At 42.7% G+C, this 26,308-nt stretch overlaps 1 protein-coding gene across 9 annotated transcripts in view; it reads right to left on the reverse strand.

Annotated features, from left to right (window-relative positions):
* Positions 1 to 26,308, reverse strand: part of amacr (alpha-methylacyl-CoA racemase) — a 94,768-nt gene that overhangs the window by 26,537 nt on the left and 41,923 nt on the right. For all 9 annotated transcript variants that reach the window (XM_072252281.1, XM_072252279.1, XM_072252278.1 and 6 more), the window contains 3 exons: positions 23,400 to 23,543; positions 17,711 to 17,871; positions 13,864 to 14,050 (listed from right to left, as the gene is read on the reverse strand). In XM_072252281.1, coding sequence (XP_072108382.1) covers positions 13,864 to 14,050; positions 17,711 to 17,871; positions 23,400 to 23,543 — 492 coding nt within the window. The remainder of the gene's footprint in view (positions 1 to 13,863; positions 14,051 to 17,710; positions 17,872 to 23,399; positions 23,544 to 26,308) is intronic.

Here is a 26,308-nt window from a genome sequence, read left to right on the forward strand (position 1 = left end):
TCCCTTTAAACTCGCCAGGGCTTCCATTCCCTCATTCCCTTTAAACTTGCCAGGGCCCCAGTTCCCTTGCTCCCTTTAAACTCGCCAGGGTCCCCGCTCCCTCGCTCCCCTTAAACTCACAAGAGGCCCCCATCCCTGCTCTCCCTTTAAACTCGCCAAGGCCGCAGTTCCCTCGCTCCCTTTAAACTCGCCAGGGCTCCCGTTCCCTTGCTTCCTCTAAACTCGTGAAAGGCCCCCATCCCTGCTCTCCCTTTAAATTCACCAGGGTCCCCATTCCCCCACTCTCTTTAAGCACACCAGGGCCCATGTTCCACACTCCATTTAAACTCACGAGGGCCCGCTTGCTATCTGTGCACTTGTAAAAGCTTAATTCGATCTTTTTCCGAAACTCACTAACACATTAGAACCTTGTTTCCTGTACTTCCTTTGAAATAACCTGGTTCAGTGGAAGATCCCTTAAACTACTGTGTAATGTCCAAAAAGAAAGTGAATTGAATCTCAGTCTCTCTCTTTCTCCCTCTCATGCTGCATCTCCTGCTACTTTGCACTATAGCTACACTAGAGCAGTGCACCCTTAACAATAGTTGAAAAGTGTGAACTGACACACATTGGCAAGTTAAGGTTGAGCAGAGCATTCACAGTGAATGACCCTTAGAATGTGTTTAACAGGAGCATGGGGCAAAAATAGTCTGTTGAATGTGACAACATGGTTACAACTTCCCTCCCACAAGATAGGGAGGAAGGCACAGATGAGCACCTGATGATAAAGGCTGTGTAAGCTTGCAGTTTAATTTACAAGTTAACAAAGTCATCTTCGTCTTGACTGATTACTGAGCAATGTGCTGTTTCTCAAAAGGCTTATTAATGCTTTTAGTTTTAATTTTATTTGGTCTTCCAAATATTTCCAACAAAGTGAATGGTCTCAGTGCCAAGTATGTATACGTCACCATATACTACCCTGAGATTCACTTTCTTGCAGGCATTCACAGAAAAACAGAATAAACAAAGACTACACACAAAGACTAAAAACCATTGTGCAAAAGATTATGAACTGTGCAAGTGCAAAAGAAACTTAGTAATACTGAGAACATGAGTTGTAGAGTCCTTGAAAATGAGTCTATAGGTTGCAAAATCAGTTCAGTGATGAGGCGACTGAAGTTATCCATATTGGTTGTCTCAGCAAGTCAATGTTTTGGGTGAAGACCCCTCATCAAGATGTAAGTGAATGATTACCGAGGGACTTAAATATGATCAAAAACTTGAATGTTACTGACTACATCATAAGCACCTAACTCATCCCATGACCATTGGGAGAAGATGGAGGCAATCTCCCCATCTATCTACAAAATCCTCCCACATTTCCAAGTCTCTCTGGCCATCCCTCCAGTACCTCACCCTCTCCCATCCCCACTTGTAAACATATAACTTCTGCACCCCAGTGGCCATTCCCCTCAACACACACAAATTGCACCTATGGAAAGGAATCAACAGCCGATGTTTCTGCCCGACTTGATGAGCTCCTCCAGCACTTTGTATGCGTTACGCTTGATTTTCAGGATCTGCAAAATCTTGTGTTTATTATTTCTACTATCTTCTCCATTTTGGCCTCTGCTTTCCAATATAGTGAGATGTTTTCTTTAAAAACAAGTTGTGGGCATCTTTGACATGCCAACATTTATTGTTCATTTCTAAAAGCTTGTAAAGAGAAAAGCTTTTATTTTGCTGTGCAGTTTTTGCTGCTTTTCCACTCCAACTGCACTCAATCATTGTGCTCTATTTATACTCCTCCTGACTTTTGATCAATGAACAATTTCTCTCCATCAGAAGACAGAAAGAGAATTTATGTACAGAAGTAGGGACGATCTTTGATTTCATTCATTCTCACACATCCCCTTTGTTCCTTCCACTGTCCTCCCTCAGCAACTTAAGCCATGTTGCTTTTCTTAGTTCTCCTGTTCTGGTTTTGTCGACCTAAAACTCCATTTTTCTCCCACGACAATTGCCTTCTATCCTGTCGAGTATCTCCATCATACTGCAGATTTATTTCAGAGTTCCAGCATTTGTAGTTTTTGTTTTCAATTAGCAGAACCTAGACTGCAACCTTGTGGCACATAGTTTATGTTTATGGAAATGCAGTGAAAATGCAGCACTCAATCAGGCCAGTTGTCTCCTCAGCTCCATTTTCTCAAACGCTCACCATCAATATCCCCCTATACCAGGGGTTCCCAACCTTTTTTATGCCACGGACCCTTATAATTAACCAAGGGATCTGTGGACCCCTGGTTGAGACCACCAGCAGTCTGTTCCTTTCTTCCTGTGCTACATCAATCTAAAATTCATCTGAATTAATTATCTGCAATCATCCATCAGGGAAGAGACTCACTGTCACCAGTCTCCAGAATTCATTTGTCAATGCGTTGGCCACTCTTACAGACATTAAAGTCAGAGTCATTGAGTCAAAGAGCTTTAGAGCACAGAAACAGACCCTTTGACCCATCTATTCTGTGCCAAACTATTATTCTGCTTAGTCCTATCGAGCTGGACCTGGTCCATAGCTCTCCATAACCCTCCCATCTATGTATCTAACCAAATTTCTCTTAAATGTTGAAATCAAACCCGCACCCACCACTTCAGCTGGCAGATCATTCCTCACTCTCACCACCCTCTAAGTGAATAGGTTGTCCCTTATGCTCCCCTCCAGAGGCCCAGTCAGCGGCGGGACGCGGTTTCTCACAGGTTGGCAGCGTTTGTTTAAAAGGAGAGCTTCACAGGTGTTCGGATATTCTGGAGGCCAAGTCAACGGCAGGAGCAGAGCACAGTAAATTAAATAAAAGTACAAGTGGGGCGGCCATTGTTAGAAGTAGGCTAGTGGTAAGAGTAGGCATGTCAGGCTTTGGCTCTGGGTACATTTCTGTTAAGGTTCATTTTTTTTCCCTCTCTCTTGCAGTACTTAGTGTAGTAAATGGGCATTGTGTGTTCTTCATGCCAGGTGTTGGAGTCCTTTGAGATTCAGTCTCCCAGGGAACTAGATCTGTGTGAAGTGCATCCAGCTGCAGCTCCTTGAAGACCTTGTTAGGGATCTGGAGAAACAGCTGGATGACCTTTGGCTTATACGAGAAACAGAGAGAGAGGAGACAATCGATCAGAGTTACAGGGAAGTGGTCACCCCGAAGTTGCAGGAGGTGAGTAACTGGGTGACTGTCAGGAGAAATGGAAATGTGAATAGGCAGTTAGCGCAGAGCACCCCTGTGGCCATTCTCCTCAAAAATAAGTATACAGTTTTGGAGCAACACACACAAAACACTAGAGGAACTCAGCAGGCCAGGCAGCATCTATGGAAAAAGCAGTCGGCATTGCAGGTCAAAACCCTTCAGCGGGACTGCAGAAAAAAAAGCTAAGGAGTAGATTTGAAAGGTGGAGGGAGGGGAGAGAGAAACACCAGGCGATAGGTGAAATTTGGAGGGGGAGGGATGAAGCGAGGAGCTAGGAAGGTGATTGTGTGTGTTGCTCAGATTTCTAGCAGCTGCAAATTTTCTCTTGTTTATACAGTTTTGGAGACTTTTGTGGGGGATGACCTCCCAGGGGAATTTTGTGGAGACCGGTTACTGGCATTGAGCATGAGTCTGTGGTGAAGAAAGGAAAGAGGGAGAAGAGAAGAGATAGTGATAGGGGACTCAATAGTCAGGGGAACAGATAGGAGATTTGGTGGACGTGAAGGGGACACCTGGACGGTATGTTGCCTCCCAGGTGCCAAGGTCAAGGACATCCCGGACTGCGTTCACAGCATTTTAGAGAGGGAGGGATAGCAGCCAGATGTCTTGGTATGTACTGGTACCAATGACATAGGAAAGAAAAGCAAAGAGATCCCACAGAAAGAATCTAGAGAGGTAAGCAGAAAGCTGAGAAGCAGGACCTCTGGGATAGTAACATCTGGATTGCTACATGTCCCACGTACTAGTGAGGGTAGAAACAGGATAATTTGGCAGATTAATGCATGGCTGAGATGCTGGTGCAGGGGGCAGGGCTTCAGGTTCTTGGAGCATTGGGATCTATTCTGGGGGAAGCATGACCAGTTCAAAAGGGACAGGTTGCATTTGAACCCAAGAGGAACCAATATTCTTATGGGTAGGTTTGTTAGAGTTGTAGGGGAGGGTTGGTGGGAATGGCAGGTTGGTGGGAACCAGAGTGAAGGGACTCAGGATAAGACAGATAGTAAAAAAGCAGATAGCATGCAGACAGACTTTCAGGCAGGGCAAGCATATCAGAGGACAAAATTGCAGCCAGCAGGGTCAGTATCAGTCCATTAGTGATGCAAAATCAAAACGTACTCGAAGTGTTATATCTCAATGCACGGAGTGTAAGAAATAAGGTGGATGATCTTGTTGCACTATTACAGATGGCCAGGTGTGATGTTGTGGCCATCAGTGAATCGTGGCTGAAGGATGAATGTAGTTGGGAGCTAAATGTCCGAGGTTACAAATTGTATCGGAGGGATAGGAAGGTAAGCAGAGGGGGTGGCGTGGCTCTGCTAGTAAAGAATGGCATCAAACCAGGAGAAAGATGTGACACAGGATCAGAAGATGGTGAATGCTTGTGGGTTGAGTTAAGAAAGTGCAAGGGTAAAAGGACCCTGATGGCAGTTATATACAGGCCTTTAAACGGTAACTGGGATGTGATCTACAGATTACAAGAGGAAATAGAAAAGGCGTATCAAAAGGGCAATTTTTTGGTAGTCATGGCAGATTTCAGCATGCTGATCGATTGGGAAAATCAGGTTGGTAATGGATCTCAAGAGAGTTATTTAGTTCAATGCCTAAGAGATAGCTTTTCAGAGCAGTTTACCGTTGAGCCTAGTAGGCTCAGCTATACTGGATTGGGTGTTAGGTAATGAACTGGTGGTGATTCAGGAGCTTAAGGTAAAAGAACCCTTAGGAACCAGTGATCACAATATGATTGAGTTCAACTTGAAATTTGATAGGGAGAAAGTAAAGGTGACGAAGCAGTATTTCAGTGGAGTAAAGGAAATTACAGTGACATGAGAAAGGAGTTGGCTAAAGTAAATTGAAAGGAACTGCTGGCAGGAATGACAGCAGAGCAGCAATGGCACGAGTTTCTGGGAATATGAGGAAGGTGCAGGATAAATGTTTTCCAAAAATGAAGAAATACTCAAATGGCAAAGTAGTACAACCATGGCTGACAAGGGAAGCCAAAGCTAATATAAAAACAAAAGAGGGCATAAAGTAAAGCAAAAAATAGTGGTAAGATTGAGGATTGGGAAGCTTTTAAGAATCTACAGAGAGCAACTAAAGGAATCATTAGAAGGGAAAAGATGAAATATGAAAGCAAGCTAGCAAATGATATCAAAGTGGATAGTAAAAGCTTTTTCAAGCATGTAAAAAATAAAAGAGATGAGAGTGGATATAGGATTGCTAGAAAATGAGACCAGAGAAATAATAATGGGGGACGAGGAGATGGCAGATGAACTAAATGAGTATTTTCCATCAGTCTTCACTGTGAAAAACACCAGCGATGTGCCAGATGTTGTATTATGTAAAGGAAGAGAAGTGAGTGCACTCACTATTACAAGGAAGAAGGTGCTCAAAAAGCTGAAAGACCTTAGGGTACATAAGTCACCCGGACCAGATGAACTGCACCCTAGGGATCTGAAAGAGGTAGCGTTAAGAGATTGTGGAGGCATTAGCAAAGATCTTTCAAAAATCATTGGACCCTGGCATGGTCCCAGAGGACTGAAACATTGCAAATGTCACTCCACTCATTAAGAAAGGAGGAAGGAGCAGAAAGGAAATTATAGACCAGTTAGCTTGACCTCAGTGTTGGAATCAATTGTTAAGTATGAAGTTATGGAGTACTTGGTGACACAGGACAAAATAGGACAAAGTCAGCATGGCTTCCGTAAGGGAAAATCTTACCTGACAAGCCTGTTGGAATTCTTTGAAGAGATTACAAGTAGGATAGATACAGGGGACGCAGTGGATGTTGTATATTTCGACTTTCAGAAGGCCTTTGACAAGGTGTCACACATCAGGCTGCTACTAAGTTAAGAGCCTATGGTATAACAGGAAAGTTACTGGCATGGTTAGAGCACTGGCTGATCGGTAGGAGGCAGCAAATGGGAATAAAAGGATCCTTTTCTGGTTGGCTGCCAGTGGCTAGTGGTGTTCCGCAGGGGTCGGTGTTAGGACTGCGTCTTTTTATGCCGTAGATCAATGATTTAGATGATGGCATTGATGGCTTTGTTGCCAAGTTTACAGATGATACAAAGATTGGTGGAGGGGCAGGTAGTGTTGAGGAAACAGGTATGGTGCAGAAAGACTTAGACAGTTTAGGAGAATGGGGAAGAAAGTGGCAAAGAAATACAATGTTGGAAAATGCATGGTCATGCATGTTGGTAGTAGAAATAAATGTGCAGACTATTTTCTAAAAGGGGAAAAAATCTAAAAATCTGAGATGCAAAGGGACTTGGGAGTCCTTGTGCACAACACCCTAAAGGTTATCTTGCAGGTAGAGTCTGTGGCGAGGAAGGCAAATGCAATGTTAGCATTCATTTCAAGAACATTTGAATACAAGAGCAGGGATGTGATGCTGAGGCTTTATAAGGCACTGGTGAGGCCTCACCTTGAGTATTGTGAACAGTTTTGGGTTCCTCATTGAAGAAAAAATGTACAGGCATTGCAAATGGTTCAGAGGCGGTTGACAAGGATGCTTCTGGGTATGAAAGGGCTATCATATGAATAACGTTTGATGGCTGTGGGTCTGTACTTGCTGGAATTTAAAAGGATGAGGGGCGGATCTCATTGAAAACTTTTGAATGTTGAAAGCCCTAGACAGGGTAGATGTGGAACGGATGTTTCCCAGGGTGGGGGAGTCTACGACAAGAGGGCACAGCCTCAGGATAGAAGGGCGCCCATTTAAAACAGCGAAGTGGAGAAATTTCTTTAGCCAGAGGGTGGTGAATTTGTGGAATTTGTTGCCACATGCAGCTGTGGACGCCAGGTCGTTGGGTGTATTTAAAGCAGGTTCTTGACTGGACGCAGCATCAGCCATGATTGAATGGCAGAGCAGACTAGATGGGCCAAATGGCCTAATTTTGCTCTCATGTCTTATGGTTGTTCCGATATCTTATGGTCTTATGGCCTAAATACTTCACCTTTCACACTTAACCCACGATCTCTAGTTCCGGTCTTACCCAACCTCAGTAATCTATCCATACCGCTCATATTATTCAAAGATTCAAATGATTCAAAGTACATTTTTTTCAAAGAATGTATAAATTCTACAACCTTAAGATTTGTTTGCTCACAGGTAGCCACAAAGCAAGAAACCCAAAAGAACTCAATTAAAGAAAAAAAAGAAAGAAAAGACCAAGAGAAAGATGCAAGAGAAAGAAAACAAAACACAAACTCATGCAAACAATTGAAGCCAACAACACACTCTGAACCAGAATTGGGGCTTCAGATCGGAACACTGGAGTAGGCCCTGAGTGATCTCATAAGTATACTGGCAATAAAGATCACCCTCACAAACAACTTTCCTACAATAGGCTGTGGCTGTTGCAAAATAAAAACTGCTAAATAATACAGGCTAAACCTGAGGGTAATTACACTGATCATTTTAGTGTTGAACTGACTTAAGTTATCCACACTAGTTCAGGAGCCTGATGGCTGAAGGGTTATTAACTATTCCTGAACCTGGTGGTGTAGGACCCAAGGCTCCTGTACCTCCTTCCCAATGGCAGCAGCGAGAACAGTGTGTGGCCTGAACGGTGCACTAGTTTTTTGAACACTGTCACTTTTTCTTTGATTTCTATTGATTAAAATTTAATGCGGATATTGTTGTAAGTTGCAAGCATTTTGACTAACACAAATTGAGGAACAGAAGAGCAGACCATTTGAGAAGTGACGTGTTGCAACCCTGTTCAATGAGATTGTGCTACCTTACCTCCTTTCTGATGGCAGCAGCAAGAAGAGAGCATTGCCTGGATGATGGGGGTCCTTGATGATGGATGCTGCTTTCTTTGGCAGCAGTCTTTGTAGATGTGCTCAATGGTGGGGAGGGCTTTTCCTGTGATGGACAGGACTCTATCCAACATTTAGGAAGGCTTTTCCATTCTTGCGCATTGGTGTTTCAATACCAGGCAGGTCATGTTGCAACCAGTCAATATACTCTCCATTGTGCATCTACAGGCAGGAGGAGAAGATGGTGACGCGACGCAGCGCGTGCAGCTCTCCGGTGAAATGATATCATATTTGTAAGTAGGATGCCGTGCACAATTCTGATTTGATGGAGACAGACATGAGAAGCACAGAGGAACATCTGGAGAAATTTCTGAAATGCCCGGTTCGCTGCCACTGCTGTGCGATCGAGAATCTCCGGAGGGAAGGCCCCAAGATCCCTGGCTTTGCCTGCTGCTGGTGACCGAGGCTGGGGTCGAAGCGTTCGGCAGAGATGGTGCTCGGTACTCGGTGTCAGGGGGCTGATCAGAGCTTGAAGTTCTCAGACGACTCAGAGTCGGACTGTGGTCGGGCATGGCAGGGAGAGTTTTCTTCCTTCTCCCATCTGTGTGATATGTGGGACTTTTTGAACTTCTTTACTGTGACCATGGCCTGTTCTTCATCAAGTTATGGTATTGTTGCACTGTTGTAACTATATGTCATAATTATGTGGTTTTTGTTAGTTTTTCAGTCTTGGTCTGTCCTGCGTTTCTGTGATATCACACCGGAGGAATATTGTATCATTTCTTAATGCATGCATTACTAAATGACAATAAAAGAGGACTGCGCGTCCTCATAATCTAATCTAACAGAGGTTTGTCCAAGTTTTAGATGACATGCCAAATCTGTAGAAACCTCTAAGAAAGTACAGGAGCTGCTGTCGTTTTTGAAATGGCACTATATTCTAGTCCCAGGACGGATCCCAAGGAATGATAACAATAAGGAATTTAAATTTACTGACCCTCTCGACTTCAGATCCCTTAGTGACAACTGGTTCATGGACCTCAGTTTTCTTCCTACTGTAGTTAAATTTCAGATCTTTGGTATTGCTGATGTTGAGTGACAGGTTTTTGTTTTGGCACCATTCAACCAGATTTTCAATGTCCCTCTGATTTGTCACCACCTTTGATTCCACATCCTACTCATGAGCTTGCCCATTCATTGAACCTTTTTATGTTATCATTAAGTCTCTCTACGTCTTTCTTGCACTTCATACTACCACCATTGCATCTCATCTCTTTCTTCACATCATCATCATCATAGCTTGTCACACCAGACAGTCAGCCACTCTAGTGTGGTTGATGTTGAGCAGGTCAGTATCAGCTAAATCAGGTGAGAGTGGGCAGTTGCACAGAGCGTGTTCAATGTCCTGCACCCTTTTGTCATACTCACAGGATTCGCTGGTCCTTAAACCCCACTTCACCATATTGTCTCCCATCCGACAAACTCCCGCTCTCGCTCTGTTGAGAGTGCACCACTTCCGTCTGTCAAGCAGTGCCCTGTCTGGCAACATTTCTGTGGGGTCTTGCACTGTATTGTTTGGTGGGGTTCTGGCTTCTGTTTGTTGCCAGAGGTCAATCCTGTATGTTTGGGGAGATTTTCCGTGCGGTAGTTCCTCCACTGGACCAAAGCTTTTCCTCGATTTTAGGCGGTTGGAAACTGGCGCATGATGATGTAGTGGTTACCGTGGATCCGAGTTCTGTTTACGTTTTTCAATTTTTGTTGTAGTGTGTCTTCGGATCTCTGGGGCAGCAATGCCTGCAAGTCTGTAAATGATGTTAGTGGGTGTGGGGCGCAGTGTGCCCGTGATTATTCGGCAGGCTTCTTTAAGCAACGGGTCTATTTTCTTTGCATGGACTGATCTGCCCCACACAGGTGCACAGTATTCTGCAGGTGCATAGCAGAGTGCAAGGGCAGTTGATCTAAGTGTGTGAGCATTAGCTCCCCATTTCGTGCCTGCTAATTTTTTCCTGATGAAGGGTTCCAGGGGTTCCAGCCCGAAACGTCGACCGATCTTTTCCACGGATGCTGCCCGACCTGCCGAGTTCCTTCAGCGTGTTGCGAGTGTTGCTTTGACCCCAGCACCTGCAGATTATTTTGTGCTTCTTTCAAGAGAGAACTGTGGAAGCCAACTTTCCCTCAGAGTTTTTGGATGTGGGTGGCAAATGAGAGCGTCCTATCTAGTGTCACGCCCAGGTAAATTGGCGTCGGATGGTGTTCGAGCTCCTTCCCACACCAGAAGATCTTGAGTTTCCGAGCTGCTTCTCGATTCCTCAGGTGGAATGCACACACTTGAGTTTTTGATGGATTTGGGTTCAGAGACCATTTTTCGTAATACTGTTTCATTGCTTCGAGGACTGCTGTAAGTCGTACTTCAACTTCTTGGAAGGAGTTAGCTTGTGTTGCTATGCATAGGTCGTCTACACAGATAAACCTGCGTGTGTTAGGAAAGGTTGGTTGGTCATTTGTGTAAACATTAAATAGTAGAGGTGCCAGGATGGATCCCTGTGGTAGTCCGTTCTTTTGTGAATGCCACCTACCCTTAATTACATTCATTTCTACATAAAATCTGTGATTTTCTAGGAGGTTTCTTATTACTTTGACTGTGTTTCATTCTTTAACATTTTAGATAATTTCAGTAGAAGGCCTCTGTGATTCACAGTGTCGTATGCAGGGCTGGATTAAGCTAGTGCGGGGCCTGTAGCATATGTTATAAAGGGGCCCTAAATTTTAAAAATGCACATAAGTATTAAAACATAATTTACTTGCATAGTAAAGTAATTCAACTTTTTCATTTGCTATACAGCAAGATAATACAACAAATGTCTGACACTTCAGTAATAGTATTACTTACATGTAGGTATCAATTTCAAATGTCAAAAGTAACAAAACTACAATTTAAAAGTTACATTTTCTGGATTCTGCATGAGCAAATTTGTTGATGATGCTGGAAATGTCTATTTCACGCAGAAGTTCATGGTCAATGCTCATTAGAGTGAGATTGTTCGATCTGTTTTGACCCATGGTGCTCCTTAGTTCATTTTTAATGCTTTTCAGTTTTGAAAGTGAGCATTCTCCACTGCAGTTGGTAACCACGAGTGACAAATAGATGTGCAAGGCATTTTCTACATTTGGAAAACATGACTCCAAAGAATTTTCAGTTATCAAACGGTACAACTGTAACACTACTAGGTCTTGTTTGGCGCCCATATGAGAAGCAAGATCAGTTTTCAACAATTCAGTAAACTGCACAAATTCTTCATCAAGGCTTTTTTCCAGATCTTCTGGATATGATTTATTAAGATTTGATGACCTCTTTACAATCTTTTCAGGTGTAAACGACTGTAACTGATGAAGGAATCCAAAAACCTTTTTGACAGGGCAGAAAGCAAGCTGTCAATAATGGCAAGAAATGTTCGGCTTTTAAACTTCTGAGAAGGCGTTTGAGATTCATCAAGTGGATCAAGAGTGCTAGAACCACTGAAATCAGTATACGCGCAATTTTGCTTGTGTTTTCTTCGAGTTTGCTGTTGATAATCTTCACACTTAGTCAGATCCTTGGCTTTTTGCTCAATGTCTGAAAAAGCAGACCGCATAGCTTGAATATATCCATAGATTCATAGAGTGCACAAGCTATGTTCAGGTCTTGACCAGAAGACTGCAAAGAAGCACTGGTCATTTGAAAACACTGTAATACTTGATCCCACATTATGACCATTATTCCTGTTTCCAACTTCATCATGGTTGAAAGGAGTCGACGAGCCTGTTGTCGACACTCTGCCTTCTCATTATTGTTATTTGAAATGTCATCCAAGACTTGTTTTATTGCAGAAAAACTGTGTAAAGTGCTTTTGTTGCATCTGCACGAACTGACCACCTGGTATCTGACAGTCTTTTCACAATGGGCAAATGAGCACCACCATCAGATAATGCAGTAGAAAGGAGATCCCACCGATAAGTAGAAGCAGAAAAAAATGTGTACAGGCTTTCTCCAAAATGAAAGAAAATTAATGCTTCTTGACAACATTCAGCAGCACATTTTCCAACCAAATTTAGTGAATGTGCAAAACATGGAATGTAATCCGCAAACTTATTCAGCTCTTTAATTTGTGCTTGTAAGCCACTATACTTGCCACTCATGTTGCTGGCATTGTCATAACCCTGACCACGGCAGTCTTTTATATCAATGTCATTTTTCTTTAAAAAGTCAAGTAAACTTTGAGCGAGGTGTTCAGCAATATGACCTTCCATATCCAAAAACTTCACAAATCTTTCAACTGGTCCAGACGGCAAAACATAGCACACAGTCAAAGTCAGTAGCGCACCCTCCAGCGGCGCAACAGCGCACGCTGCAGCGGCTTGGGAGCGTGGGAGATAGCACAAAGATCACCACGACACAGCAAGGAGCCAACACACGCCTGCGCGCACATACCATGCAGCTCTCCCAACAGGAAAACAACAGCACTGCCAGATCGTCGTGAGACAGTGACTTCACCAGACTGCAGCTTGCAAGCATTTAGTGTAGGGCCTGTAGCATATGCTACTTTTGCTACTACGTTAATCTGGCACTGGTCGTATGCTGCTGTTAAATCAACGAATACTGCCACTGTAATTTGTTGCATTTCAAAGCCATCCTCAATATACGGGGTTAAATTCAGGATTTGACCGCATTATTTGTATAGACTGAACACGTGGCCCCAGCACCAATATCTACAAGACACAGCCTCCTAACGTCACAATAACCTCTTTATTCCTACTGTTTTCTGTTCATTACCTAAATCTTAACCCATGCCTGTAAATTAGCTCCATTATTGTACAATTCATCTTAATGATCTTTGCTGTGGTATTACATCAAAAACCTTTTTGATGGTCTAATTATAGCTTCATGTGTCCAACATGAATATCCTTTCAAAAATTCACAGCAGCTCTGCCCAACTCAATTATTTTCAAAGTGCCATGTTATCACATCCTTAACATTAGATTCCTGCATTTTCCATGTTATTAAAATCACACCTAATTAGTCAGTGTTACTTTGCAGCCTTTCTCCCATTGATTATAGATTACAAAAATCATATTTTTGCAAAAGAATAAAGCTACGTTTACGTGAATGAGAAGAACCTTTGCCCTCAGATTGCAGCATCATTGCAAAGAAGCATTATCTTTAAAATTAATGCACGCTCAGTCAAGGGTGCTGTCAAGAAATACCTGCAAAACTGCCCAGCAACATCTGTGCCGTGGTCTCTACTTAACAAGGGAACAACTCCAATGTTTTTACTGTACTTCACCACATTTTCATTTCAATTTTTTTTCCGAGATCTTAAATAATTTGGTATATGTATTTACAAGCAGCGGTATTTCTCATTCCACACACCACAAATAAATGGTTTCAATCTTCAGTTACTACAGTACAATACAACTTATCCTCAGACACTGCAGCAACATCACAAGAAATCAACAGTTCAGAATCAAACTTTCAACTTTGAATGCAAACAAAGGTGAAAGAGTATCACATACTAACACACTCAAAATGCTGGAGGAACACAGCAGGTCAAGCAGCATTTACAGAAAGTAATAAAGAACTGATGTTTTGGGTTGAGAACCAAAAATTCCCTATCCTGCACATCACCCGACTCCAACCCTCCTCCTCTTTTTGGACACCTCTGGTCTTCTGAATATATAGATAGAGTCCTGATGAAGGGTCTCAGCCTGAAACACTGACTCTTTATACCTCTCCATAGAAGCTGCCTGACCTGCTGAGTTCCTCCAGCACTTTGTGTTACTCTGGATTTCCAGCATCTGCCGAAGCTCTTGTGCTAAATGTATTACATTTCAACTTACAAAGCAAACTTGCCTTTTAAAAACTGTTCGTAGAAATGAGGCTCGATTGCACCAACAGCCATGTACTTTCCATCAGATGTCTTATAAGTCTCATAGAATGGTGCACCAGAATCCAGTAGGTTTTCACCTCTTTGCTGATCCCAAAATGCTATGTGTTGTGATTTCCAAAGCCAGGAGCAACAGTAAGCTGCTCCTTCAACCTGTTGAACATTACAGTCAGAGCTGAAATATGCTAATGCAGAACATTTGGAGATAGCACTATAACACTCAATGAATTTGCATCAATTGACTGTAAGGTCATAAGACAATGGACAGAATTAGGCTATTCAGCCTATCGAGTCTGCTCTGCCATTCCATCATGGCTGATTTATTATCCCTCTCAAACCCATACTCCTGACTTCTCCCTGTAACCTTTGACACTTGCTAAAAGCTCTGCTTTAAACATACCCAATGACTTGGACTCTATAACTGTCTGTGGCAATGAATTCCACAGTGATAAAGACTATTCAATGGTCCCCTTAGTACCTTAAGTTGGACTCTTGACCTCACAACCTGCCTCGTTATGGCTTTGCACCTTACTATTTGCCTGCAATACCCTAACTCTAACACTTTATTCTGCACTTTTATTGTTTTCTCTTGTACTATCTCAGTGCACTGATGTGATGAAATAATCTGTACAGATGGCATGTAAAAGAACATTTTTCATTGTGTGCTTTGGAAGTTGTGACAATAATTACTGAATTTACTAACTTACCATTTCTGTAACCGATCGACATTCTACTGTATCATTTCACAGCCCTTTACACTGCCCACCACCCCACCAAACTTAATGCCAACTGCAAACTTACTAAGCTACCCATTATTTTCATTGAAGCCATTTATATCACAAAGAACAGAGCTTCCAACACCAATTCCTGCAGAACACCACAGGTCACAGACTTCCAAGCAGAATAATACTTTCCATCATTACGCTGTTTTCTACATTATTAAGATTGTTATTAATTTATCACCTTCACAAAAAAAAAAATCAATGGGGTTTGTAAGAGATTACCTGCCCTGCACAAAACAAAACTGATTATCCTCAATCAGGCCAACTTTTTCCCAATGTGCGTCAATCCTATCCTTTAAAATCCTCTTCAACTGCTTCCTTTCCCATTATTGCGAGGCTCATAGGCCTACAATTTGCTGGATCATCCCCATTTCCTTTCTTGAACAAAGGAACAACATTAGCTACAGTCCTCTGGGACTTTGCCTTTACTAGTAAGGTTACAGAGATCTTCCCCAGAACAGAGCAATTTCCTGACTTGTCCCTTTCAATGACCTAGCAAACATCAGATCAAGCGCTGGGGACTTATACACCTTGATGCTCTTTGAAAGACGCAACCATATTAACATGTCCCATACTGCTAGAACTATCCTTTATCTTTCTCCTTCATGAATATTAGGACTTAGGGCTTCCAGTAAGATGGTGGCTCACTCTCTGGGCCCAAAGGAATAATTGTTTGTTCTTTATGTCTTTATGATCACAAGACACCACAGGATATTAAAAACATCAAGCATGGCATGTCTACCCCATTAGCAAGTTGCTCGATAGCAGTGGAGCTGTACGCTGCGTACCATGATGCAGAGTTCTTCAGTTACCCAGGGAAGAAGACATCAGAGGCGGTGTGCAGAGGCAGTGTGCGATCTAACAAACTGTGCTTGTGGTTGTCTTGAACTCTTTTCTTGTGATCGCAAGGCCCCGTTGGACATTGGTAACGTAGAATACTATAAGTTCGGTTCACTGGCTCAGTGGGGAGACGAATGGCGGGGGAGCTGTGTGGTCTCGGTTGTTGCTGGGTTGGGGACTGTCTTCTCCTGTTGGTGTTGTCTTGGTGGAAGACAAGCCAGATTGCATTTGTTTGCAGCTGCACTTTTTTGGAGTGCGTAATGATCTGAATGCTCCGGCTTGTTCCTGCTGACAACACTCCATAAACCATCAATCTACACTTCATGACACTCAGGGACTTGGGTTATATTATTAATTTTTTTTGTGTGACTATGATCACTGCTATCTTATATATGCTACATATGCCTTGTGCTGAATATGACTGTTTTGCATCTTCGCCCCAGAGGAATGCTGTTTTGTTTGGCTGTATCCATAAGTATTCATGCATGTTTGAATGACAACTGAACTTTTTAATACTGAGCTTTCCCCATGGTGTTTTCTGTATTATAGCACTCTATATTACAAGTAGCCTTTCCCTGGATTTTAATACTGAGTTTCTCCTGAATTACAAGTTTCAGTTTTATGCTTCCTGAATTTCTTGTTGGATTATAAAATTAATAAAAGTACATCAATAAACTGAATTAACAGAAATTACTCATTAAGTATCTCACCCACATCCTTTGACTGCAAGTATAAATTTCCTCTTTTATCCCCAAATGGTCCTACCCATTGCCTAGTTATCCTCTTGTTTATAATGCAAGCTTGTCTTTAAACAACTCCTGCTTGTCAGATGTGGAGTTGCTCAGGAACAGCTGCTTCCAATTAACTCCTTCATCATTATGTGCCATGTTGTATGAAAATGGGTGATCATGGTTTTCACAATCATGATGGTTCATAGCAAATTTTCCTACAGAAGTGGCTTTCCACTGTCTTCTTCTGGGCAGTGTCTTTACAAGACAGGTGACTCCAGCCACTATCAAAACCCTTCAGAGATTGCTCACCTGGTGTCAGTGCTCACATAACCAGGACTTGTGATCTGTACCAGCTGCTCATACAACCATCCACCACCCGCTCCCATGGTTTCACATGACCCAGTCAGGCGTCTAAGCAGGTGCTACACCTTGCCCAAGGGTGACTTGTAGGCCAGCAGAGTGAAAGAACACCTTACACCTACTTTGGTAGAGACACATCTCCACCCCACTACCCAAAGCTTAATGTCATAATTTGCCCTTCCCTAATTTAGCATTTTCCCAGAAGGTTCACTTTTACCATAATTATCTTAAAACTTAAGGAGCTATGATCACTGCTGTCAAAATGCTCTTCCATTCTAAGTCATCTGCCCAGACTTATTCCAAACCAGTTTCAAGAAACCCTCTTGAATGCACTGAAGACACACAAGCACACACACTGACTTCTGCTGTTGTTGTGCTGAGTGTCTTCACTGCAATGTCTTCCCCAGTGTATTCTCATAATGGGCCCTAAACCAAGCTGCTGTGCTTGGGTTGGCTTTATGGTGTCTTTGCTGCCATACACGGTGGAATATTCCATTACTTTAGCATTGGGAATGTGTAAATGTGTACATTTTGTTTGGATACTGTAATTAATGTAGATATTTCTGTTTGTTTTACACTAAGATTGTAACCATATTTTGGGGTGCATCATATTCTAATTCATGTGTTAAGTTAACTTTGTTGGTAATTAAAGGTGGCATTTTCCTTGCACCAAATAAAAAAGGAGTTCATCGCCCTCAGGCCTGCCAAGAGTTCACACTGGATAAAAATAGTATGTAGTTACTTTTGTGTTTTCTGGTAGATACCTTTTGTAAATATTGCCAGATTTTCACTATTTTTGCTACCTCGTGTAAGTTTGTTTTTGGCACACCTGATACACCCTTGCACTGAAGTGCTAAGCGACTCCAGCCATTTTTTTCCTTTGACATTAACCCACTGCTTTCATGCTGCATCTCCGTAAGGACCTCAATCAAAATTGAATGATTGCCATTAAGACAGACAATGTCTCAAGGTACCCAACCTTTGGTAGAATCTATGTAACCAGACTCTCTAGGATTTTTCAATATTGTGGAAGAGCTTTCTGCAGTTAAACAAATAACCAACTCCCCATAACAAGAAATAATCTACAAGTATCATCTCACCATGCTTGCATCAATGACTTGTCCTTTTCCGGATTGCATTCTTTCATAAAGTGCTAGAATTATACCCATAGCACACATAACCCCACCTCCAGCAAAGTCAGCCACAACATTTAGTGGTGCATAGGGCTTCTCTCCTTTCCGGCCAAACTTCGACAGCAGACCTGTTACAGATATATGTGATTAGTACGTCGTTTGACAAAACAAATCTCAATATATCTTTTCCATTAAGAGAAACTAATTTTATTTTTTTTTCTAATTTGCTTTCTACATTATGAGTCTCACTATAAATAAGCAGTTAATTGCGGTTTTCCTCAAAAAAGGCAGCGATGAAGGTGTTGCATGTCCTTCTGGAAGAGCACCCATAGTAGTTTTGTGTAAGCGAATTTCACAAATGCTTCACAGCCTGAGGGACCTATCTCTGATTCCTAGACCTGTGAGGAACATTGAAACTTGCTGCCCAAACCTGTTATATGCACACGTTCACAAGGAAGCAGCAAGAATCAGAATCAGGTTTATTATCCCTGACGTGACATTAAATTTGTTTTTTTGTGGTAGTAGTACAGTGCAAGGCAAAAAAAAAATCACCATGTTGCAATAAGAAATTTAAAAATGCTGAAAAGAGAGCAAAATAGTGAAGTAATGTTTATGATCTTATCAGAAATCTAATGGCAGAGTGGAAGAAGCTTTCTTAAAATGTTTGAGTGTATCTTCAGGGCCCTTCCTCTCCCTCCTGGCAGTAGCAATGAGAAAAGGGCATGCCCTGGACGGTGAGGGTCCCCAATGATGAATGCTGCCTTTATGAGGGGTCGGGGTCGGCTTCTTGACGATTATCATGATGTCATTGAATACTGCAGCACAGAAGGATCATTGGGACCTCTTCTGGGGTAGGCGTGACCTGTACAAAAAGGACGGGCTGCACTTGAATCGAAGGGGGACCAATATCCTGGCAGGGAGGTTTGCTAAGGCTGTTGGGGAGAGTTTAAACTAGAATTGCTGGAGGGTGGGAACCGAACTGTAGAGACGGAGGAAGGGGCAGTTAGCTCACAAATAGAGAAAATTTGTAGGCAGTGTGAGAGGGAGGATAGGCAGGTGAATAGAAAGGATGTGCTCAGACTTATAGTTTGAGGTGTGTCTATTTTAATGCAAGAAGCATCATGAACAAAGTTGATGAGCTTAGAGCCTGGATCAGTACTTGGAGCTCTGATGTTGAGGCCATTACAGAGACTTGGATGGCTCAGGGGCAGGAATGGTTACTTCAGAGTGCCAGGCTTTAGATCAGCGGTCCCCAACTACCGGGCCGCAAAGCATGCGCTACCGGGCCATGAGGAAACAATATGATTTGGCAATATGAGTCAGCTGCACCTTTCCTCATTCCCTGTCGCACCTACTGTTGAGCTTGAACGCATGTGAGGTCATTACCCACACGTCATCCATGTCAGTGCGGGAAGGAGATCAACTCCTCAAGCTTGCAAATGACAGCATTTGACATAACATCTCTGCCCGCATTCTGGATCAAAGTCAAGGCTAAATATCCTGAGATAGCCACGGAAGCACTGAAAATGTTGCTTCCATTTCCAACACTGTATCTCTGCAATGAATGCAACGAAAACTAAATTGCGGAATAGACTGGACATAAGGAACCCCCTTCAAGTATCGCACTCTCCTGTCACCCCTCGATGGGACCGTGTTGTTGCAGGGAAACAAGCCCAGGGCTCCCACTGATTCAGCGATATTGGTGTGTTGCAATGATTTTATATGTTCATACGGGGAAAATATGTGCTGTGTGTTTAATATCCAAACGTTACTTAAAATGTTATGATACTATTGACTTATATAACCATATAACAATTACGGCATGGAAACAGGCCATCTCTGCCCTTCTAGTCCGTGCCGAACGCTACTCTCATCTAGTCCCACCAACCTGCACTCAGCCCATAACCCTCCATTCCTTTCCTGTCCATATACCTATCCAATTTTTCTTTAAATGATAATATTGAACCTGCCTCTACCACTTCTACTGGAAGTTCGTTCAGCACTTACTTCAAGCTCCCCTGTCCTCCCCTGATAATAGACTTATCACTATATTTATACGAGGAAAATATGCGCTGTGTGTTTAATATTAAATTCGTTAGATAAACCCTTTTAAAAATGAAATTGAGTGTACTAGCCATGTATCACCTATATTCCGGTTGTGATTAACACCACCCCCCCCGAACAGAATCACCAAAAACGATTTGTAGGGGAAAAAAAAATCGGCACGTACACACATGCGCAACTGGTGCCCGCACAAGGCTTCATGGTCATTGTAGTCTTTCTCGGGGTAAACTCAACGTATTTGACAGCTACTCTTGCCCGTTGGCAACCCTACCCCTGCCCCCACCGGTCGGCCAGTCCGCAAGAATATTGTCAATATTAAACCCGTCCACAGTGCAAAAAAGGTTGGGGACCCCTGCTTTAGATGTTTCAGAAAGGACAGGGAGGGAGGCAAAAGGGGTGGGGTGTGGCACTGCTGATCAGAGATAGTGACAAGTCTGCAGAAAAGGAGGAGGTCATGGAGGGATTGTCTACTTAGTCTCTGTGGGTGGAAGTTAGAAACAGGAAGGGGTCAATAACTCCACTGGGTGTTTTTTATAGACCATCCAATAGTAACAGGGGCATCGAGAAGCAGATAGGGAGACAGATTCTGGAACGGCGCAGTATTAAAAGGGTTGTCATGATGGGAGATTTTAAGTTCCCCAATATTGATTGGCATCTTCCTAGAGGAAGTGGTTTAGATGGGCTGGAATTTGTTATGTGTGTTCAGGAAGGTTTCCTGACACAGTATGTAGAATAGCCCACAAAAGGAGAGACTGTACTTGATCTGGTATTGGGAAATGAACCTGGTCAGGTGTCAGGTCTCTCAGTGGAGAGCATTTTGGAGATAGTGATCATAATTCTAACTCCTTTACCATAGCATTGGAGAGGGATAAGAACAGACAAGTTAGGAAAGTGTTTAATTGGATTAAGGGGAAATATCAGACAGGAACTTGGAAGCATAAATTGGGAACAGATGTTCTCAGGGAAATGTGGCAAACGTTCAGGGGATATCTGCGTGCAGTTCTGCACAGGTACATTCCAATGAGACTGGGAAAGGATGGTAGGGTACAGGAACCGTGGTGTACAAAGGCAGTTGAAATCTAGTCAAGAAGAAAAGAAAAGCTTATGAAAGGTTCAAAAAACTAGGTAATGATATAGATTAGATTAGATTAGATTATGAGGACACTCACTCGTTTATTGTCATTTAGAAATGCATGCATTAAAAAATGATACAACGTTCCTCCAGAATGATATCACAAGAAAACACAGGACAAACCAAGACTAAAACTAACAAAACCACATAATTATAACATATAGTTACAACAGTGCAAAGCAATACCTTAATTTGATAAAGAGCAGACCAGGGCACGGTTAAAAAAAAAGTTTCAAAGTCCTGATAGACTCATCATCACACGCAGGCAGCAGAAGGGAGGAACTCTCCTTCCCATGAACCTCCAAGCGCCACCAACTTGCCAATGCAGCACCATTGGAATCTAGGAGATCATAAAGCTAACAGGAAGGAGTTTAAGAATGAGATTAGGAGAGCCAGAAGGGGTCATGAGAAGGCCTTGTTGAGCAGGATTAAGGAAAACCCCAAGGCATTCTCCAAGTATGTGAAGAGCAAGAGGATAAGACATGAGAGAATAGGAAGTGTGACAATGGAAAAGTATGAATGGAACCGAAGGAGGTAGCCGAGGATACTGTGGGAAGCAAGGAAGGAGATTGCTGAGCCTCTGGCAATGATCTTTGCATCATCAATGGGGATAGGAGAGGTTCTGGAGGATTGGAGGATTGCAGGTGTTGTTCCCTTGCTCATAAAAGGGGGTAGAGATAGTTCGGGAAATTATAGACCAGTGAGCCTTCCTTCAGTGGCTGGTAAGTTGATGGAGAAGATCCTGACAGGCAGGATTTATGAACATTTGGAGAGGCATAATATGATTAGGAATAGTCAGCATGGCTTTGTCAAAGGCAGGTCATGCCTTACGAGCCTGATTGAATTTTTTGAGGATGTGACTAAGCACATTGATGAAGGTAGAGCAGTAGATGTAGTGTATATGGAATTCAGCAAGGCATTTGATAAGGTACCCCATGCAAGGCTTATTGAGAAAGTAAGGAGACATGGGATCCAAGGGGATATTGCTTTGTGCATCCAGAACTGGCTTGCCCACAGAAGGCAAAGAGTGGTTGTAGACGGGTTATATTCTGCATGGAAGTTGGTGACCAGAGGTGTGCCTCAGGGATCTGTTCTGGGACCCCTTCTCTTCGTGGTTTTTATAAATGACCTGGATGAGGAAGTGGAGGGATGGGTTAGTAAATTTGCTGATGACACAAAGGTTGGGGGTGCTGTGGATAGTGTGAAGTTCGGTCAGAGGTTACAGTGGGACATCGATAGGATGCAAAACTGGGCTGAGAAGTGGCAGACGGAGTTCAACCCAGATAAGTGTGAGGTGGTTCATTTTGGTAGGTCAAATATGATGGCAGAATACAGTATTAATGGTAAGACTCTTGGCAGTATGGAGGATCAGAGAGATCTTGGGGTCTGAGTCCATACGTTACTCAAAGCTGCTGCGCAGGTTGACTGTATGGTTAAGAAGGCATATGGTGTATTGGCCTTCATCAACCATGGGATTGAATTTGAGAACCGAGAGGTAATGTTACAGCTATATAGGAACCTGGTCTGTCCCCACTTGGAGTACTGTGCTCAGTTCTGGTCAACTCACTACAGGAAGGATGTGGAAACCATAGAAAGGGTGCAGAGGAGATTTACAAGGATGTTGCCTGGATTGGGGAACATGCCTTATAGGTTGAGTGAACTTGGCCTTTTCTCCTTGGAGCGACGGAGGATCAGAGGTGACCTGATAGAGGTGTATAAGATGATGAGAGGCATTGATCGTGTGGATAGTCCTGGGTAGTGGGGTCCAATGGATGCTGTTCTTCTGTGACAACGTATCCTGTAGATATGCTCAACTGAGGGGAGGGCTTTATCTGTAATCGACTGGGCTGTATCCACTACTTTTCAAAGAATTTTCCATTCAAGGGCAATGGTGTTTCCATACCAGGTTGTGATGCAGGCAGTCAATATACTCTCTCCAACATATCTTTAGAAGTTTGTCAAAGTTGTGGATGTCATGCTGAATCTTTGCAAACACCCAAGGGAGTAGAGGCGCTGAACATGGATTTAAGAACAGAGGCAAATTCAATGGAGGTGTGTGGACAAGTTTTTTCCCCCCACATACAGAGTGGTAAATGCTTGGAATGCGCAGTCTGAGGTGGTATTGGAGTCAAATACAACACAGTTTTTCCAAAAGACTCTTAGACAGGCACATGAATATGCAGGAAATGGAAAGATAAGGACATTGTGTAGGCAGAAGGGATTGACTTCATTGGGCATTTGATTACTAATTGAATTAGTTGAGCATAACATTGTGGGCTGAATGACCTGTTCCTGTGATGTAATGTTTTATGCTCTAAATGTAAGCTTTGGACCAATCAGAAAAGTGTTTTAATTGAATCTCTGCATCATTTGATGTAAAAACAGATACCTTACAGCAGGAATGAAGTAACGTTGTTTCACTTCTCTTAAATCTACTTATAATAAAATCATTTCAATTACCTGAGAGAGCAATATAGTTGATATCATGCCCAGCAGTTTTGGAAAATGATCCACTTTGTCCAAACCCAGTCAGTCTGGCATAGATGAGCCTTGGATTTTGTTCACATAAAACATCAGGTCCAAGACCCAGCCTCTCCATGACACCTGCAAAATAATACAAGCTCGGTTGATTTAGATCAACAAGCAAACCATTGAATTATTATTAACATCACTATTATGTTCTTAAAAGAAAAGCATGAGAGTTTGAAGTAAAATAATCCAAAGGCAAGACGTGCTGCCCAGTAGAAAGCCAATTCATGGCATATTGGTGCAATGGAAACATTTGATTCAGCATTCCAAAATGTGTGCTTAAAACAAAAACAAATTATCCAGCTATAGTGAAGGTGTTGAAGCTTTACCTACTTTATGAAAAGTAGAACTGAATAGCTTCTTTCTGTCTTGTTTAATTACTTGAAGTACTTTTTAAAGCAGATGCTTTGCTTCACAGTTTATGACTTTACATTTTTCGCCCATCACCTCCAGGCTTCTCATGACATCCTCCTAGCCCGCCCACCCACCCACCTTGTTTCTCCTGTTACCTTCTACCTTGTACTCCTCTCCTTCCCCCACCCTTTTATTCCACCTTATTTCCCCCTTCCTTTCCAGTCCTGATTACTCAAAGTGTTGACTGTATATTCCTCTCCATAGATGCTGCCTGACGTCCTCCAGCACTGTGCTCTGGATTTGCACTACCTTCAGATTCTCTCGTGTTTGTAAGCTTATGACTTGATATCATGCCCAACTTTTTTTTTGAGCATGAATACAATAGATTTCTATTCTGACTGAACCCACATAGGCTCTACTACCATTAAGAATCACAAAATTGTTACAAGGGCGTCCATTTAGTCTGCACTGGCTGTAGATAAATGCAGAGTAGGTAGTTCTATTCTCCCGATCTCTCCCATAGCCCTGCAAATTATTTGCTTTCAGATACACAACCAGTTTCCTCTGATAATGCTATAACTGAATCTCCTTCCACTGAAAATTATTTGCAGCATAAATAAAGTTTTCCACAAATCACTTCTGGCTACCACCTCCATTCAATATGCTCAATGAAAGTGCTGCCTTCACAGTTCAGCTACTCAAGTTTGAGTAACCTTTGATCTGGAATAGTCATAATCACCCAGACTTCCTCAGCCTATTGGCCCCAGTTACACTGGGCTAACACAAGACTCCCAAAATTTGTTAGAATGAAGTGTTGGTTAACAGGCAGACAGAAGAGACATCCTAGACCTCTAATAATTAACGTATAATGACTACAGCCATCAATCTTTTGGCAAAGTATTACGTCAACCACTGAAATATTTCCCCTTTGATCTCAATTGAAATTCAGTTTTACCACAATGCCATGCCTAGTCAAACGCTCCCTTGATGCCAAAGGTAGGCACATACTGTATGTCTCAATTCTGAAATTCAGAATTTTGGGCCATGTTTGGACCAGCGCTGGAGCACTGTAGCTCCGGCAAACACCAACTGGACATCATTGGACAGGTTACTGCTAAATAAACGCTATTTGAAACCATTGCTGATTGCATTTCCAGCAGTTTGTTGATGACTTGAGAGTAGACTGATGGGTAGCAATAAACTGGATTGAATTTGCCCTGCTTTAATTTTGTGAACAAGACAAATGGTATCTGGGCCAATTATAATTCACATAGTGCAGCTACAACCTAGAGTTCAAAGATTCAAAGTACATTTATTATTAAAGTACATATACCAAATACAAATCTGAGACTTGTCCTCCCACAGGCTGCTACGAAACAAAGAAACATCATCGAACCTGTTCAACCATCAAACACCCGAAGTGCAAGAAAAGAATAAATTGCACAAACAGCAAGATGTGAGCAAACAACACATAGAATATCAAACCAAGAGTCCATGAGTTTTCAGTTTAGTTCAGTGCTGCCAGCTCACTGCAGGTTGCAGAGCCAGCCTTCGCAGAGGCGCTCCAGTCTGCACGGATCTCCCAAATTAAGCCACTCAAAAACCACTCAGCTATGTGAGTTGTAGGAAGACCAAAAGCGAACGTTGTCCGGCACTCCTTATGGAAAAAGGATGAGCAAGACTCTTCACACTGTCGCCAAGGAAGTATCACCCCAAGTCATCACAGCTTCTTTTATGCCAACCCACTCCTCAGACACACAGCACAGAAATAGGCTCTTCAACCCATTATGTTCATGCCAACCACCAAGTACCACCTCTGCTACAGCCTATAATTATAGAACACAGAGCATCACAGCACAGTACAGGCCCTTCAGCCCACAGTTGCTCTGACCTTTTAAATCAAGATCCACCTAATCCTCTCCACCTGCATAGCCCACCACTTTTCTATCATCCGTGTGCCTATCTAAAAATTTCTTAAATACTCGTAATGTATCTCTCTGTACCACCACGCTGGCAGGGCATTCCATGCATCCACCACTGTGTGAAAAAAACATACCTCCGACATCTCTCCAATCACCTTAAGGTTATACCCCTCGTATTAGCCATTTTCGTCTTTGGAAAAAGTTTCTGGCTATTCACTCAGTCTATGACTCTTATCATCTTGTATACCTCTATCAAGTCACCTCTCATCTCTTTTGCCGCAAAGAGAAAAGTTTTAGCTCACTCAAGTGGTTAAGGCGTTTGTCTAGTTATCTCAAGGTCGCTAATTTGAGCCTCAGCGAGGCAGCGTGTTTGTGCCCTTGAGCAAGGCACTTAATCACACATTGCTCTAGTCTATGCGAGGAGTGGCGCCCCACAGACTTCCAATCTGTGCCTTGTAAGGCATGAAAATGCCCAACGCAGGCCTCTCATGGTCTGAGTCGACGTTCCCTCCCCCCTCCCCCCCCAATCTATCATACTCTGTTGTCTCTCTACAGTCATTTGAA

Source organism: Mobula birostris, chromosome 3 (genome assembly GCF_030028105.1).
Source record: "Mobula birostris isolate sMobBir1 chromosome 3, sMobBir1.hap1, whole genome shotgun sequence".
Taxonomy (NCBI): Eukaryota; Metazoa; Chordata; class Chondrichthyes; order Myliobatiformes; family Myliobatidae; genus Mobula; species Mobula birostris.